Source organism: Lissotriton helveticus, chromosome 6 (assembly GCF_964261635.1).
Source record: "Lissotriton helveticus chromosome 6, aLisHel1.1, whole genome shotgun sequence".
NCBI lineage: Eukaryota > Metazoa > Chordata > Amphibia > Caudata > Salamandridae > Lissotriton > Lissotriton helveticus.
In genome coordinates this window covers 1414194186-1414212785 of record NC_136067.1, presented here as the reverse complement: position 1 = coordinate 1414212785, position 18600 = coordinate 1414194186, and the positions used below count along the sequence as shown (strand labels likewise).

General features: G+C 46.9%; 1 protein-coding gene across 1 annotated transcript in view; it reads left to right on the top strand.

Annotated features, from left to right (window-relative positions):
* Positions 1–18051, top strand: part of ARHGEF33 (Rho guanine nucleotide exchange factor 33) — a 508340-nt gene extending 490289 nt beyond the window's left edge. The window contains exon 16 of the mRNA XM_078647973.1: positions 17922–18051. Coding sequence (XP_078504099.1) covers positions 17922–18051 — 130 coding nt within the window. The remainder of the gene's footprint in view (positions 1–17921) is intronic.
* The last annotated feature ends 549 nt before the right edge of the window (positions 18052–18600 follow it).

Below are 18600 nucleotides of genomic sequence, written 5' to 3'. Positions count from 1 at the left end.
CAGGGTCAGCGCTGATTTGCATATCGCCATTGTCTAACCCAGGGTGGTGTGGAGTGGAAAAACGATGGATTTGGGCCCAGATCTTTGGACTGGGGTGAATGTGTGACATTGATCCACATTCTGTCCATCACTGTTGTGTTTGCAGTTACCGCTCTAAGTGTACTGGGGATGCTCAGACGTGAGTCCCAGGCACTCCACACCACTGGAATCAAGCTAGCCGGGCTGAAGAGAGGTGTTACCTCGAAACCGGGCCGGTCCTCGGATGCTTGTTTCCGTTCTGGGAAGGACATGGCTTTTGTAGTTCGGACTGGACTGTTCCCATGGGGCACAGGGTCAGCGCTGATTTGCATATCGCCATTGTCTAACCCAGGGTGGTGTGGAGTGGAAAAACGATGGATTTGGGCCCAGATCTTTGGACTGGGGTGAATGTGTGACATTGATCCACATTCTGTCCATCACTGTTGTGTTTGCAGTTACCGCTCTAAGTGTACTGGGGATGCTCAGACGTGAGTCCCAGGCACTCCACACCACTGGAATCAAGCTAGCCGGGCTGAAGAGAGGTGTTACCTCGAAACCGGGCCGGTCCTCGGATGCTTGTTTCCGTTCTGGGAAGGACATGGCTTTTGTAGTTCGGACTGGACTGTTCCCATGGGGCACAGGGTCAGCGCTGATTTGCATATCGCCATTGTCTAACCCAGGGTGGTGTGGAGTGGAAAAACGATGGATTTGGGCCCAGATCTTTGGACTGGGGTGAATGTGTGACATTGATCCACATTCTGTCCATCACTGTTGTGTTTGCAGTTACCGCTCTAAGTGTACTGGGGATGCTCAGACGTGAGTCCCAGGCACTCCACACCACTGGAATCAAGCTAGCCGGGCTGAAGAGAGGTGTTACCTCGAAACCGGGCCGGTCCTCGGATGCTTGTTTCCGTTCTGGGAAGGACATGGCTTTTGTAGTTCGGACTGGACTGTTCCCATGGGGCACAGGGTCAGCGCTGATTTGCATATCGCCATTGTCTAACCCAGGGTGGTGTGGAGTGGAAAAACGATGGATTTGGGCCCAGATCTTTGGACTGGGGTGAATGTGTGACATTGATCCACATTCTGTCCATCACTGTTGTGTTTGCAGTTACCGTGAAACTATTAAAGACAAGTTGTGGGTGAGGCAAATTCAGCAAGGCAGGAATCATATTTTGATTTGAGATTGATCAAATCCCAATTGTTTTGTTGTCATTTTCTTGTCTCTTCTCAGAACAAAAAACGTGCTGACAAGAAGATACAAAATGTGTAAATAAACAGTTAAATTATGTTGAATTAGTGTTCATAACGGTACTATAACTTTATTATTTCCTCACACTTGGAGACTTTGTTAAAATCCCTAATGAAAGATGTATTTCATAGAGAGGAGGCATTACAGAAGCTTATTTTAAACACATTGCCCTTTTAAATTTAACCCCCAAAATATTTCCTTAGCTGTAGGGATTCCTGTAAATGTGTGTTCCATATGATGTGGACCATTACCGCTGCACTGCAGGGGTGGGCTAGCATGGCCACCAAGAGGTGTATTTATTGTACACCTCAGAAGCAGGGTTTCATGAGGTAGAGCACACTGTCAGTGTCTCTGGAAGATAAAGGGTACACAAAAACGTAACTGCAAAATTCCAATCTGTGTGGCTAGCCACTGTGTAATTATTCACAAACATTAATATATGCTGCTGCAAAGCAGCACTGAATGCCACAAAAAGAAAATTTGAAATATGCCACAACATGTAGGCATATGCTGAAAGGTTGGGCTGATCTTTTAGCTCTGTAATGAGAATATTCCAGTTAGGATCTCCCATTACCCAAATAGACCTGCCTCTGAAAGTCTTAAGCTTAAATCTGGCCTGGACAAGCAAATTGGTCTAGTTCAGACACAAGTTGGCCCTTGATGTGAAGTTTATGAATAGTGGCCATGAATATTTTCTACCTTCCTGCATTTGATTTGAAGACTATACAGAGAAGGGTATACTATTATTCTCTGTGCCACTAGGATCCAGTGAAAGTTTATGAGAACGGAGGTGTGTTGCAACAGTGTCTGGCTGCTTGACTTTGCATCTCTAAAGTTTGAAGATCTCTTTTGGGAAGATTCTATGCTACAATAGCCTAACTTATATAAAACAAAAGCTCTGGTGGGTTCCATTTAGTGTGGTAACTGGAGATGTGGAAAAATACTTTTTATTAGCATGATATACAAGCTTGTATTTTTACTGTGATTTATGACTAAAGAATATTGTAATATTGACTCCTAAATCTTTTACTATTTGAGTTGGTTTTAGGTTAGCCCTTAGTTCCTCAAAGAGGTAGTAATGTTAGGATATGATATTTTTGGTTGTACACTTGGGTACATAGCTCAGCTGAGTTCCTTTGAAAGTGTAGATTGTACTGGGAAATAATCTGGGTCGGCAATCTCAAGTACATATTTAATAACAGAGGAGACATAGAAGATTGCATGAAGTTTAGGAGAAGAGAGACATCCAACTAAGAATAAACATGGATTTATAGCTGACAAAGGAAACAACAGCACCTGCCATTGCCTTGGTGAAAACCCAAGAAACAGCACTCGTATCAAATCTTGGAATCTTGCTCTGAAACAAATCTCTCCTCGACGAAATGTCAATATCATTCAGAGAGAGTATCTAATGGAACTGAAAAAGTAGTGATTGATGAAATGAGAGCTATTTATAAAGAATACCTATACATTGAGTTTTGTGATATTAGTCGTTTGCCGACATGAGAAAATGACTTAAAAAGACATCTAGCAAAACAGTAAGGTTTTTAGATCTTTACTAAAAAGGTGATTGGTCAGGTCTAAAGTGCATACAGTTCAGCTTAAATTCTGCCATGATCATAAAACCCTAAGACTCAGACCGAAGCTTAGGAGTTGAGTCCAGTGCTCATGAGGGCATGTGACTGAACAGGTAATGCCATACATTTATAGGTATGGGTTGAGAGTCATTAATTCCAAACTTCTTTTTCTTGGAATGTTGATGCAGAACATCATAGATTCCAATATAGAGAAAAGGATGTTTCACAAGATAAAGATTTCATAGGGAGGTCTTTCTCAAAGCCTGGCTCTGAGGTGATGTTTGTGTCACCCACTGGATGCACATCACAGCAAATAATCTCAAACGAATTCTGAAGCACAGGCAGCGGAGTAAGCCAAGACATGGGTCACACTAGTAGAAATAAAGGAGTTGCAGTGGATGGCCCATTGAGATAGACCGATTTAAAATGTTGTATCCTGCACCACAGGCACAGAGGTTGATGTAGGTGCATTGGTCGAAGTCAGGCAATGTATTGGAACTTGGTGAAACTTGAGTCGGGGACAATTTAAGTGCCCATTCAGTCTGCATCTACTTTAAGAATGCCAGCCACCCCGTGGAAGGCAATGAGAGCTACAAAGACTATGGCATGTACCCTCTGGAACTCTGTTAATAGAAGAATATTATTAAAGTGATGGGAAGGACTGTGTGGAAACTGGAAGGTAGAACACATTTCTAAGGAAATAACCTTCCCTAAATTGTTCCAGAGAGGTCTAAAGTCCTCTATTGCAAAGGAAGGAGGGTGAACAGAATGCCTGTTTGAAGAGCTGAACACAGACACTTCAATTATAATCACCCATGAGGACTGCAAAACTGGGATCCAAACAGGGTGAATGGCAGTTTGGAACTCCTAGCCAGAAGATGTAGATGTAATGAGTATAACCTATTCTTAAGCATTTTCGTACCATAGGGAGCTCCCTTATGCATTGTATGAATGTTAATCCTATGCACACACAAGGGTAGGAGTGACTGGAGTTTATAACTGTGGTCATGCACAACCAAAAGCAATGAGGATGTTCTACGATTGAATCACAAATCTAATGTGGCCCATGACATGGTGTTAGACTGCATTCTGGAGTCCATGGACCATGCAAGGGACACTAGGTCTCAGTGATGGTGGCTGTTGGCGTTTGTCTCTGATGTATCAGGGCCTGCCCAACTACGGCTCTGCAAAATGGGACAACACCTTCAACACTTGACTCTCAATGCTCTCAGTGGTAGCAATGGTGAGCAGTCACAGGCTTCTCAAGGAGGTAGTGAGGGAGTGTGCAAACTTAGGACTCAACAACCATACAGTAGTTCAATAACTGAATGTCCAACTCAGTGCTCTACTTAGATAAGCAGAGTACTTTAATACACACATTTAAAACGGGTAATAACAGCAGGCACACACATATTCTAGTGCTTGGGTTACTGCACAATGGCAACCTACCTCCTTTTCCCTTTTTCCCAAGTATCTTTTCTCTCTTATCTCTAGGCAGGTCCCCTGATAGTGCAGAAAGGCTATGTGTGGCATTAATCAAAGGTTGGGTGTAGATGTCTCTGATCAATAATGAGTGCTCTCTCTCTGGAGAGGAGCTACGCGCGCATCCAGGATGGCCGCGTAGGCACAGGGCTCCCGAGTCCCTCCGCATATATCCTGAACGATATCCTGATTTTGACTACGGGTTCTTGCAGATGTACCTCAGCTGATACCTAAGCTGTTTTCAAAATTTCATTTGGACTTCGGGAACCGCAGATACGCCGACCGGAGTTTTGGAGGCCCGCCCCAAGGCGACACCGGGAGTTGGCACACCAAGACGCCGGGCAGTAATTGAACAACAGCGGCCTGAGGGGTTTCCCCTGTTGCCCTGAGTTGAATTTCAGTTTTGTTTTTGAGCCGCTGCCTTCTCCGACTGTGTGATTGCCTCGCTCCTCCATCGGGGTCCAGCCTGACTCTGCTGACTGACTATGCACCAACTGTTCTGAGGGTCCGGGTGTTGGACCGAGCTGCTGCTTCTGCCCTTTCGGCCCACTTTCGTTATTTGCGGTGGTCGGTGGGTGAGCGGCCATTTTCACCAGGTCTCGCGGGCCCCCTCGGGGCTCACCATTCAACATGACCGTCAGGCCTGACAGCCAGAAGCGGAAGACTAAAACGCCTCTACGAGGGGGTCCGATTCAAACCAACGTCATGGATCGCTATACCCAACCCAAGGGGTCCCCCGGTGGTGCCAGTCGAGCTTCTGAGGGCCCCACTGACGATCCACCTACGATGGCCGAATTGACCTTGCAGGACGTTATGGGCGCCGTTGCCAACATGCAGACTTCCATTGGTCAGCAATATGAGGCTCTCGCTCTCAAAATAGACACTGTGGCAGTTGATGTTACTTTGATCAGAGCTGATTTGTCGAAGACCAACGAAAGGGTCAAGTCATTGGACCTGAAGACTTCTAGCCTCACGACCGATGTCTCTGATCTGCAGACGGAAGTTAGACGTTTGCGCTCCTCTAACGATCTCATGGTCCATCGCCTGGAGGATTTTGAAAATAGGGCCCGGCGCAACAACATACGCCTTGTCGGGGTTCCTGAGTCCTCTGGTGCCTCGGCAACTGATCTGCTCGTGGAGGACATCGTCTTGAATCATCTGGCCCCCACAGGCCTGAGTAAATTCTTTGCTGTGGAGCGTGCCCATCGAGTGCCGGGCGGAAAACCGAAGTCGGGCGCCACGCCGAGACCTATCATCGCCAGGATCTTCAATTTTAGGGACAGAGATACTATCCTTCAGGCCTCGACGGTAAGTGGCCCCGTCAAATTTGAGAATACGACGGTGAGTTTCTACCCGGACTTCACACAGCTTGTTCAGAGACAAAGGATGGAGTTTCAGGGAGTGAAACGAAGGCTGAGAGACTTGGGCCTGAAATACGCAATGCTTTTTCCAACCAGGCAGCGTGTCGAATATGGAGACCGGACTTTCTTCTTTGATCGTCCTGACGGAGTTAGTGACTGGCTGGATACCCTCCCCAAACAGACTGACCCGACCGGGCATCCGGGTGGAGCCGAGGGCGGCGTATCGGAACGAGAGTGACATTATGTTTCCTGATTTCTGAACATTCACTTACTATTCAGCTGGGTTCGATGTTTCTCCTATTATTGTGTCCTATTGCTATGTACCCGGGGGTGGCGGAGGGAGTGGGACTCTTTCCTCCTCAGGGGTTTCTTTTCGTAGACTAGTTTAACAATGGGGCGACAGGCACACTGCAAGTTGGGGTGGCTTTTGAGTCTAACGCAGGGGTGCAGGGTGGGGGGCGTTGCAATGGGTTGGAGGGTGGTGGGGGGTTCTTGGGTGTTTGTGGGGTTTTTTCAAGGCACCGTATCGTATTTCTGCTTAATTGGATCATTGTGTTCGTTGTGGGGTGGGCTCTGCACATCTTTTTGGGATGGGGGTTAGTGGTTTGAAACTAATGTGTTGGAATGTCAGTGGGTTGGGAGACAGGATAAAACGGGGTGTAGTGTTGCAGCTTCTGCGGCGCCTCTCCCCCGATATTGTGTTGTTGCAGGAAACGCACCTGGTTGGGAACACGTGCCTTGCCATGAATTGGAGAGGGTATCGTCTGGTGGCACATTCTGGCTTCACCTCTGGTTCTAGGGGTGTGGGTATCCTTGTCAGGTCCTCCCTCCCCTTGGCAATTGATGCTGTGCTTCTTGATGATAGGGGGTGCTATGCCGCTCTCACTGGTAGGTGGGAGGGGCAGACGGTCTCATTTGTCACTGTCTATGTTCCACCGGGTCTACAGACCTCTACTTTTGCTGATCTTGGGCGTGTAGTGCTGGGGCTCCCTGAGGGTATTTTGGTGATAGGCGGAGACTTCAATTCGGTAGTCTCCGGTGATGTAGATCGCTACCCCCCCGGGACCTCCCCAAGTCGCAATCCTGGCTACGTGGGTTCCTGGAGACACTTGGTCTGGTGGACTGTTGGAGGTTGTTGCACCCGAATCAGGCGCAATACACCTTTCACTCTGGAGCCCATGGCAGTATGTCCAGACTTGACTATATTCGGTTGCCGGCGGCGCTGTCCTCCTCCGTTGGGGAGGTGAGGCACCTCCCCCGGGGCATATCCGACCACTCCCCAGTCCGGCTTAGCATGGATACTACTATGAGTAATGAGGGACGGGTCGCACCCATCAACCCCTGGTTTCTTCGCAATCCTAAGACCCGTTCCGAATTGGTGAAATCCCTTGATCATTATTTTGTAGAAAATGTGGGATCTGTGTCATCTTCTGTATCGTTGTGGGAAGCGTTTAAGACTGTGATACGTGGGCAGGCCCTATCTTTGATCGCCACCGCCAAGAAAAGTAAGCATGAAGAGGTGGTCCGTCTGGAGGCGTAGATAACCGCACTGGAGAGTGACTTGGAGCGCGGTGTGTCCCGTGCCAAACTTCATTCCCTCAGCCTCAAACAATTAGATTATAAGGCCCTAGTTACTGATGCTGCGAAGGTCATGGGCAGGGAACAGCAGGGCAGACAGTATGATGTTGGGGACAAGGCGGGTAAATTGATTGCGTGGCTGGACAAGAAGGAGAGGGCGAGTCGTGTGGTCCCTGTGATTGAGAACCTTGATGGTGTGTGCGTGACTGACACGGTTGCGATTGTTGAATGCTTTCGGAACACTCCCGAACCGTGTATGCTCCGGTCTCTGACAGACCGGAGGCTGACTCATTTGTTGCTTCGCGATATTACTTTGCCCTGCCTGTCTGCGGCTGATAGAGACCTGATGGATGCGGTGCTGTCGGCTGATGAGGTGGCTACTGCCATTCGTTCAATTAGCTCTGGTAAGGCCTTGGGCCCTAATGGTCTGCCCATTGAACTGTATAAACTGTGCCCGGACACGCTGGCTCCATATCTCCGTGATATGTTTCTAGAGTTCCGTGACTCTGGCTCCCTTACACGTGACCAGCGTCTTGCTACTATCGTAGTGATCCACAAGGAAGGGAAGCAACGGGATCGCTGTTCTTCTTATAGACCGATCTCGCTTCTAAACGCTGAACCAAAAATTCTGGCTAAGGTATTAGCTAACCGCCTGACGAATGTTATCAGCGACTTGGTCCATCCGGATCAATTCGGTTTTATCCCGCACCGCAATACGGCGCTTAACCTGCAGCGCTTGCACGGTGTTCTCGCGAGGGTGGCGTCGCTCCATGAGCCGGCCATCTTGGCTTCTTTGGACGCCACGATGGCCTTTGATACTCTTGAATGGCCTTATCTCTGGGCCGCTCTTGTGAAATTCGGATTCGGCCCTGGGTTCATCGGCTGGGTGAAACTTTTGTATGCGGAGCCCCTGGCGCAGGTGTTATGTTATGTTATGTTATTGGGGTTGCTTATATAGCGCACGGCTACTCCAGGGAGTGTCCCGGCGCTTTCTGACCCCAAACTGAGAAAGAAGATGGAAGAAAACACAAACATAACAAGTTACTGCTTGTAAAGCCATGTTTTCAGGGCCTTTCTGAAGGCAAGCAGATTAGAAGTACGGCGCAGATCCACAGGCAAGGAATTCCATAGTTTTGGGGCAAGATGTGTAAAGGAACGACCACCTATCCTGACCCTTCTAATGGGAGGAACCATTGCCAGGCCAAGACATTCAGATCGGAGAGATCTGGTGGGTTTATAGAAAAGAAGCCGTTTCTGAATGTACGAGGCCCCAACCAAATGGAGTGCCTTGTGGGCTAAAGTGAGAGCCTTGAAAGTAATACGCTTCTTAACTGGGAGCCAATGAAGGGAAGAAAGCAGCTCTGAAGCCCGAGCTTGTCGAGGTAGGCCAAAGATCGCCCTTGCTGCGGAGTTTTGAACTACCTGAAGTTGGTGCAGGAGGTAGTCCGGTAAACCCAGGTAGAGGACATTTGAGTAATCAATCCTGGAGCAAATCAAAGCCTGTACCGTCAGCTTCCTGTGGACTAAAGGGAGCAGAGGAAGAAATTTTCGCAGCATTTTTAACAGACCAAAACAGGTGTTGGAGAGACCTGTGATCTGTGTTTTCAGCGAAAGGGTGTTATCAATTTTGATCCCCAAGTTTTTTGCAACCACAGAGGAGGAGGAAGGGGGTGACATACACACCGGCCACCATTCCTGCCACGGTGGATCTGCTTGACAGCCGAAGAAAAGCACCTCAGATTTATCAGGGTTGCATTTGAGGCTGCTTCGCTGAAACCAGTCGAAGACAGCCCCCAGGCAACCCCGGATGCTCTCCCCGTCAAACTCCATGCCCTTCTTGCAGGTGAAGAGAAGCTGGGTGTCGTCAGCGTATGATATGATCTGGGCACCCATGGACTCCGCAAGTACCGCCAGTGGAGTCATGAAGATGTTAAAAAGGGTCGGGCTAAGCACCGACCCTTGTGGGACTCCAACATCCATAGGCGGCACCTCTGCGGAGTACGGCGGGGCCCAGACCACTTGTCGACGACTCGCTAGGTAAGATCTCAACCAGCTCAACACCGTTCCACGGAGACCAATCTCGTGAAGTCTTCTCAAGAGGGCCTCATGCGGGACGGTGTCGAAGGCCGCCGACAGATCCAACATCACCAGCATAGCTCTTCCCCCTGCGTCGAGAACTTCCTTAATGGCTTCGTTTACTTCCAAAAGAGCGGTCTCGGTGCTCAAATTGGAGCGGAAGCCAGATTGGGTAGAGTGGAGTAACCCCTGGTCTTCCAAGAAGGAGGAAAGCACAGAGTGGACGTGCTTCTCGACGATCTTAGCCAGACTGGGCAGGAGAGATATGGGCCTATAGTTCGCATGTATCTCTGGATCAAGGCCTGGTTTTTTTAGAAGGGGAACAACCATTGCCTTCTTCCATGCTGGCGGAACCATGCCACTGGACAGGGATGAATTCAAGATAGGGTAAATCAGGGAATTGAAAATCTTGGCATTCCTAGCTAGAAAACTCGCCGGACAGGGGTCAAGCGGAGAGCCTGATTTAATTCTGAGTAGGAGATCCAAAGAAGTAGATTCCGATAAAGGTGGGAACTCCGATAGAGTGGGGCACGTATCAGATGGAAAAGACAACACATTTGAATCAATCATAGGTACATTGGGGACAGCTGGAGGAAAGGAGTCTTGAATGAGTTTGATTTTCATATTAAAAAAGATAGCCAGCTCCTTTACCCAGGATTCAGAGAACTTATGCTGGACTGAACTCGATTTAGGAGAAACAAACTCTTTGACAATGGAGAAAATTTCTTTACACGAGTTTGACGCAGCTTCAATTCTGTTGGCGAAATAATTCTTTTTGGCCTCTAGAATGGCCGCATGATAAGATTTAATAGATGCTTTGTAGGCGGACTTAGCATCCTTATCGTACTGTTTCCGCCAAAGTCTTTCGGCTAACTTACAATTTCGCCTAGCAAGAGTCAGTGATTTGGAGAACCAAGGAGCCGAGCTACGCTTAGTGGATGAGTGAGGCGTAGAAAGAGGTAACAAATACTTATCCATCTCAAACGCCGGGTTAGGAGCAGGCGAGTATGTCGCGTGATTGATCGCACTCAGTTGCGAGGCCCAATAGTAACGCCTAATATCCGGCAACGCTATACCCCCATCATACCAGGGAAGAGTGAGTTTAGCTAGGGAAATACGCGAACGTCCATCCCAAATTAACCGTCTCTGCAGGCTTTCAACCTCCCTAAAGTAGCTCACCAGAATAATATCGAACGTAAAAGGCGGTTGTGAATGGTCGGGTCTCAGCGTCTTTTGTTCTCGTAAAGGTGGTTGTGAATGGTCGGGTCTCAGCGTCTTTTGTTCTCGGGAGGGGCACGCGACAGGGCTGCCCGTTGTCACCACTGCTTTTCGCTCTTGCCCTTGAGCCGCTGGCTGCCTGGTTGCGCTGGGAGCCCTCGCTTAAGGGGATCCGGATGTCCCCGGACTTTGAGGATCGCGTCTCGCTTTATGCGGATGATATTTTATTGTACCTTACGTCCCCTCGAAAATCTCTCAATGTTTTGTTCGATGTGCTTACTTCGTTTGGGAAAAATTCGGGCCTTGTTATCAACTGGGCTAAATCCTGTGTATACGTGCTCTCGGGCGGTCCTCCTCCCCTGCCTCGCAGATGCCCCATTCGAATCTCTGCGACGGGCTTTAAATACCTGGGGATCTTTATAACTTTAGACCCTGCGGCCCGCTACATGCATAATCTGCTCCCCCCCCTTCAACGATTGAGACTCGACGTTGAGCGCTGGCGCAGGTTGCCGCTTTTACCGCTCGGGCGCGCTGCCCTTTTTAAAATGATGGCCCTGCCGAGGTTTTTGTACGCGCTGCAGAATACCTTCGATATTATTCTGGTGAGCTACTTTAGGGAGGTTGAAAGCCTGCAGAGACGGTTAATTTGGGATGGACGTTCGCGTATTTCCCTAGCTAAACTCACTCTTCCCTGGTATGATGGGGGTATAGCGTTGCCGGATATTAGGCGTTACTATTGGGCCTCGCAACTGAGTGCGATCAATCACGCGACATACTCGCCTGCTCCTAACCCGGCGTTTGAGATGGATAAGTATTTGTTACCGGGCGGGGACTACAGGAGGGCACTCTACTCTAAGGCGGTGGGCAAGGATTTATCTGGACCTACCAAGGTTGCTGTCCGGGTGTGGCATGCGGCGAATGCGTCTGTGGGTTGGGAGGGTCGATTGACTCGTGCGACCCCCTTGTATGCTTCAGAAAGGTCTCTGTAAGACGAAAGGGTTTGAAAAATGGGATATGATTGGTATTAGCTGCGTGGGCGATCTTTGGGTCAAGGGCAAAGTCAAGACCTTTGCGGTACTACAGTCAGAATATGAGTTGAGTGACAGGGAATTCTTCCGATACACACAGATTCACCATGCCTTGAGTTCAGTTCTCCCTGCAGGTACTGTCATCCCCGAGTCCTCCCCCCTTGAGATAGGCTCCTTGATGGCCACGTCCCCGATAGTACCATTTCCCTGATATATATATTAAAAAAAATAAAAAAATAAAAAATAATGAGTGCTCTCAGTTCAATGCAGTTCTCCATTTAAACACTCTCCCAGCATGTAAGTCCCCGTGTCCGTTTTGGCTGCTGGTAGGAAACTGGCAGCACATGTCTTGGATCACTCCCGCTTCTGGGGGGTGATGCACTTGTAGCAGATGCAGCCTTTACTTCAGGCAGCAGGAGAATGGGGCACCGGATGCTGCAGCCTGGAGCCTTTTGACAACTGTAGTGACTAGATGCGAGTGTGGCCCCTCAGCAAACCATTGGACCTGCTTCTAGGTCACTTGACAATAGAAAGAAGGTGGGCCACAACGCAGGCGGTTGGTTACAGCAGCACAATGACAGCTATGAGTTGCACGTCTTACATGCGTTGATGGTGACAACAAAGAGCGCACATTCAGTTTCGGTAGTGATGGCTACGATGGGCGCAGTTCTTGATTCCATGGCGAACTCCGACACAAGCACAAGTCTTGATTCTCTGTGATGATGTCCACCATGGGAACAGCTCTGGTCTTCTTGGCTGCATTCTCTACATGCACAACTCTTCATGTCAGTGACATTAGCAGCAGTGATTGGTCTTCTTTGCAAGAAAGCAAGGTCACCCATCCATCAGCAGATACATTTCAGAGGTCTTCCTAGCTTGATAAAACCACATCACCAGGGTCAGCTGCTTCTGTCCTTCCTGGACAGACATAACTCCTGCAGGTGTGTCAGGCTCCTTCCATTTCTCAGCAGACAGCTTGGATTCCAGGCACTTCAGGTCAAAGATACAGCTCTTCAGCAAGGAAATACTCCAGGTGATGTCCCCTTCCATCTGGGGAGCTGGCTGTCAGACACCAGTCCTCGGAGTACTCTGCAGAGCCCTCCTTTCCTTGGTCAAAGAGAATTTGGAAACAACAAGTGGATCAGCGACTCCCACTTTTTGTACACACTAAGGAGAAAGGAGATGTGGATTCTCTGTCTGCTCTTTAAGAATTGGCTTTAAGAGTCCTCTCCAGGCTGCTTTCCTGACAACGTCTTGCATAAAATGATGCTCTTTACAACAGTCTCCCACCTGGAGCACCCACAACAGATGCAAAAAGGTGTGAGCTTTTTGCATCTTCCTGTCACCAGCTGCACTGAATCTTCATTCAGGAACAAAAGGCTGGGCTCACCTTAAGTGGTCCCTTTCACTATTAGCAACATAAACTGTAGTCCCACCCTTAACCCCCACCATCTCCCAGATGGAAGTGTTACAGGAAGACTAATTAGCAGCTCCACTCAGCAAAAGGCCTAATTTGATTTCTAAAGGAGCCTTGTCTCCTCTGTCTAGGGCTTCGTCCTCCAACTTCAAGGATGTCAGCTATGCTTTTCCACTGTATGGGAAAACAACCCCACCTCCATCTTGTGCACAGGAACAGGACAGGCACTTCCATATTTAATCCATTGGCGTCTATTACTCTGGCTCACTCATACATGTAAAACATGTACGACACAAGCCACATACACAAACATGAACTACATCTGTTTGGGATTTTAGCCCTTGGATAGTCATTGTCGCATAGAACAGACCTTTACATAAGTGGGCCTGTAGGCCTCCACTCCAGTGAATCAGTCTTTTCAGAACTATAGATTCACAAAACACGGTATGCTGCAACCATTGGTCTACAACCTAAGTCAAAGGCAGGGAAAGTAGTACACTGTCAGTAAAATGAGGGCACACCCATTCTCCCCCCCCAGGTCACAAGACACGCCCAGGACATCTTTCATGCAACCATTTGTGTACCCACTAGATTAATGTAAGGTTAGGGCCAAAATCAAAAATCAGGATACCAGGTACTGGCGGGCAAGCACTCAGGTTAATTAAATATGACTGTCCACCATGCAATAGACATATCCATCCCAACACATGGTTAGGGAGGTCCTCTGTGTTGTTAGACACATAAATGTTTCTCCCACCAGAAAATAGCCGCTACCTAGAAGGTTACAGTTCAGAGTCCTTTGCTGAGTGGTGTAATGCTTGCTTGGAAGAATGTCAGTGACAATGGTCCTGAGCTCACTGTGACACATTACTCAAGTTATATCTCACTGTTGATGTCAAACTAGGCTGAAATCCAGACAGAAGTTGCTTATGTTCTCATTCAGAGGGGAACTCGCCTGGCATTTCAGGCCAAAGCAGGTCCAAAGGTGATTTGCTCATGGTTGATCCCAGAAGTTGCATAGTGGGCCACTAGAGACAACAATGCAGTCTAGTGCTATTCCCAGCGACTGAGACATTTGCAAGAATTTATCCTATTACCTTTCTCACTCTTCTTGTTCTGAAAGAGATGACCTGAAATGCCTAGCAAGCAAATGAATGGGCTGATGCTGCTTTGTGGCCCCAGGGAGTCACCAGACAGATATTGTACAGCCAGAGGCCAAGCCATCTTCATTCCAAAAGAGTGAGATGATGGATCATAAGTTGACTCAAGGTGAACCATCTCTAAAATTTGGTGAAAGATGCATACTCAATATAGTCTATTAGCCTGTGTCATTGACATCAGCAGGGATGCAGCTAAACTAGTGGTATCAACCAAAAGTACAGGAGGGCACACTTTTTGTCAGATTTTCAGGATTTTCACAATGGAAGACTATTGTCTAGGTGTCCCTGAGACAACCATGAGTCTCCTGAAATCAACCAAGAAGGGCAAAATATTTTCTGAACTTTTGATTAATCACCAGTTACACTTTATCAATGGTCATACAGCCTCTAATAGCATATCTAAAAAGACATATGGAACGCCCCTTCCAAATAGCGAGTCGCAAAGAAATTGTGACTCGCTAAATAGGCTATGCACATGGCCCAATATGTTTTTGCATGCTCAAACGGGTTCACAAACCCGTTTGCGCATACAAAAACGTGTCGTACACCTGGCCCTAAAATAGCTAGTTTGACACCAAATGTCAAGCTCTGATACAGCGTCATTTTAACCCGCAGAGCAAGTTTTTTTTTAAAGAAGTAGGCGAGAGTATAAACACCTCTTAGTTCTAAGAACTTGATGTACCAATATGCTCGCTGGATAGAACTGAGAGAGACATCTCCAGCAAAAAATACTAAGAGGTTTTGAAAACTTGTTACTCATGGAGAAAGGGGTAGTAAACACACTAGAGTACTACATTTGCCCAGTAGCCTGGGTAAAGCACTTTAGTGCTCCATACAGTGTGGAGGCCAATGGCCCCTCTGATCCACAGTAGTGGGTGACGATCCTTATAAGGATTGTTCTGCAATTAACATCTTAGTGCCAGAAGTAGTAAGACCACTGAGAGGCATGAAGATGTTTAAAGCACCAGATCACTTTTGTGGGCTAAAGTCCTTGCTAAAATATTCAATTTGTCCCTAGCCTCCAATAGTGTACCACCCTCTTGGCACACAGCAGTTCTTGTGACTATATTTAAGAAGGGAGATTGTAGCAGCTCCTCTAACCACCACCTAATCTCCCTCCTGGATGGAGCAGGTAAAATTCGCTGGAACGTCCTACTAATTAGGGTGCAAGGTTGGGTGGACAGCCAGAATATCCGAACCAAGGCTCAAGCTGGTTTTAGATCATGTGTGGGTATCACTGACCAAGCAATACAATTACTTATGATCTCGTAAAAGTAGATAATCAAAAGGAAATCCTCACTGTATTGATTTTTGTGGACCAGAAGTAAGCTTTTGATTCAGTTGATCAGGAGAAATTGTGGGGATCATTGATAGACCAAGGGGCTGACTATCAATTGTACCAAAAAAGAGTATGGTCTTGAGACCCTCCCCAGCTTCAAGCGGAAGCTACTGATAGACGGTGTGCCAGTCAAGCAGTAAAAGCATTTGGGGATACAGTTCACGGAGAAACTGCAATGGAATATTCATACAGAAGTCAACTGCAGTCCTGAGCCAGTCCTCTGGTGCAATTTTGAGGTTTAGACACAAGGCAGGTACTAAGAGTATCAGTATTATCTTCCCAAGCTTTACACAAAAGGCAGTTGCAGCACTATATGGGGCTGAGCTTTGAGGGTATGGGAATCAACACCCGCTGTAGTGGCAGAAAACAACTTCTTAAGAGCTTTGCTGAGATTGGGTCTTGGTACCCCCCTGCTTGCACTTTACGCAGAACGTAGCTTTACATCAATAGTGGAGGTAAGAGCCCTCAAGCCAGTACTTTAGAGGTTCAAGCTGTTGGGAACCCAAAAGTGGCAATCTACCTAAAATCCTTGATAGGTGAGGTATATGGCAGTAGCTATGGTAGGAAAATTGGTTGTCTTACGTAAAGGATACTCTAGTTGAATTGCAGTGCACTGAAGAAACAAAAGTGATGGGTGGAATGTATGAATTGATATCAGTCACGGATCTCAACCAGGATCTGAAAAATTATAATCCCTTCACCATCATCTTGATGGATCTCCATTGTGTCCCTTTGGCATCCTGCACCGTATTCACCACCAGCGGTACGATCTACAAAGCCAGGATGACCAGCAGTCCCATTTATCTTGCAAACAAGATTACCACACTACTGGGGATATTTACAAGCAAATGCTGAAGCACGGTGTTACTCCAAAATAAGTAACTCCACACTTCGACATTTTTTAAATGCAGGGAAAACAAATATTTCAAAATTACGGTGCTCTCCTGCGTTTCCCCTAGAGCTGGTGCTAAAAAACCTGCTTGGCGCCAGCGCAGGCACCCTAGTGCCATTTTGCTAAGGTGCCTGTGCTGCTGGGGCGATTGTTTATGGGCAGAAAAGGGGACATTCCTGCACATAAACAATCTTAACAGGCGATTAACTCTATCCATGTGTGCTGTAGAATGCAGCACATATAGAAAGAGTACTATACGAGGAGAAAGAACCATTTTTCAACACATCGCCTGTTTAAGACCAGGAATTTCCTGGTCTTATTTTTGGCGCTGCCCCATACCTTGTAAATATGGGGCAGAGTCAAAAAGCAATGGGTATTGTGGTGGAATGCCCATTGCAGCACCCACAGAACGCCCCTTCACACTAAGTGCTGCGTGAATAGGGGAATTATTTACAAGGTGGTGTTAAGCCACGTTAGGTGGCTTTACGCCGCCTTGTAAATAAAACAAAGGAGTTAATGCCACCAGACCGTTAAAAAAGTGACGTTCTTGTGGCATCACAGGCTTGTAAATATGCCCCTACATCACAAAGCATTAACTGTCTGCAAACCAGTGTCTTCCCCTAGCACTTCTTGACTTTATACCGGTCTTTGCCCCTGTAGGGCACTCCGCTGCCTTTTGGCTATGTTTGTGCTTTAGAAACACCACAAACATACCACAAAATACTGGTAATTACTCAAGGGTGAATAAAGTGGGCACTGGCTCTCATTGTTGGGTATTGGTACTTATTTTCCATGATCAGACTTTGACCCAGAGCAAAAGAGAGAACGGCAGAAAATGGAGAAGTCGAAAGACTGAAGAAGTAGGGATGAAAAAGAGCCTGCAAGAGTGAGATAAAGAGACATGAGGTGTAGGGTGCTAGAAGAAAGAGGCATGAACTGGATTCAAGACTAGAAAGCTTTGGTGTTCGGCAACCCAGGCGATCGACCTCACTGGCTGATGCTCCTAATAAAAACATTGACCCCCTTCATTTGTTTTTTTTTTCTTTGTGAATTTCACAATTTAGCACTTTAGTCAACCTCTTCTCTGGCATAAATCTTTACATACTTCCTGCATGTAGGCTCCTCTACATAGACTGACAAAAGTAAAAACCATATGTGACATGGTCATGTGAGAACTTGCAACATGAACAAGTGAGCACCAGAAATATCATTACAATCCAGAATCTAAAAGCCTGATTTAGATCTTGGCGTACGGGTTTCTCCGTCACACCAGTGACATATATCCCGCCTGCCGCAGTATAAATCCCATTATATCCTATGGGATTTATAGTTTGGCGGACGAGATATCCGTCACCATTGTGATGGAGTAACCATCCGCCATGATCTAAATAACGCCTAAGTTCGGGGAGCTGTGGTTAATATTGTACTTTCCTAATGCATAACTTGCAATACTTTCACTCTACAGTGTCGGTTTCTATTGATTAAAAATTAAAATGAACATATATTTCTTTCTGAGATTTTAGGTCATGTGGACTAGACAATAAAGAGAAACCCAGTGACAAATCGATGACGGATACTTCACCTACCAGAGCAGACCTCTTCAGGCATCACACCACTTACAACAGAGACTTGGACCGAGGAACCGCAGTGTAACACAAGCAAGCAGAGATATAGCCTTATCAGTCACAGTTGCAAAGAGTAGCAATGATTTATGAGCCTAAACACATGAAGCACAAACTATACAGTTTGGAAACTAAACCAATGTACAACAAATTTCTGTTGCATGATGAAGACCAACATTTCAAACATTTATTGAACATAGACTATGATGTGATTTTTCGACCTGCAGATTTCTGCTGTTCTGATACTTTCTAGAAGATCTCTGCAACACTTCTCCATGTATGAGAAAACACATCAAGAAAGTAAGTTAGTATAAAAGGAATCCCGATCTGCGCAGGCCCAGAATAAGTGACATGTTATATTATGGGGCAGCCTGAGGATCGAGGTACAGTTGGTCAATTGGTTAAAAAAGAAACAATGAGAGGGACAAAGAATAAACACATATGTAAATAATTATAACATGCATACTCTCAGCCAGACGCAGAATTTGAAGCTAGATATATAAAAAAAAAACACTGGTCTCCAGGAAAATCCACAAGTAAAAGACAACCGCACATTTTTTGTCCAGAGGATAAAAGAAAT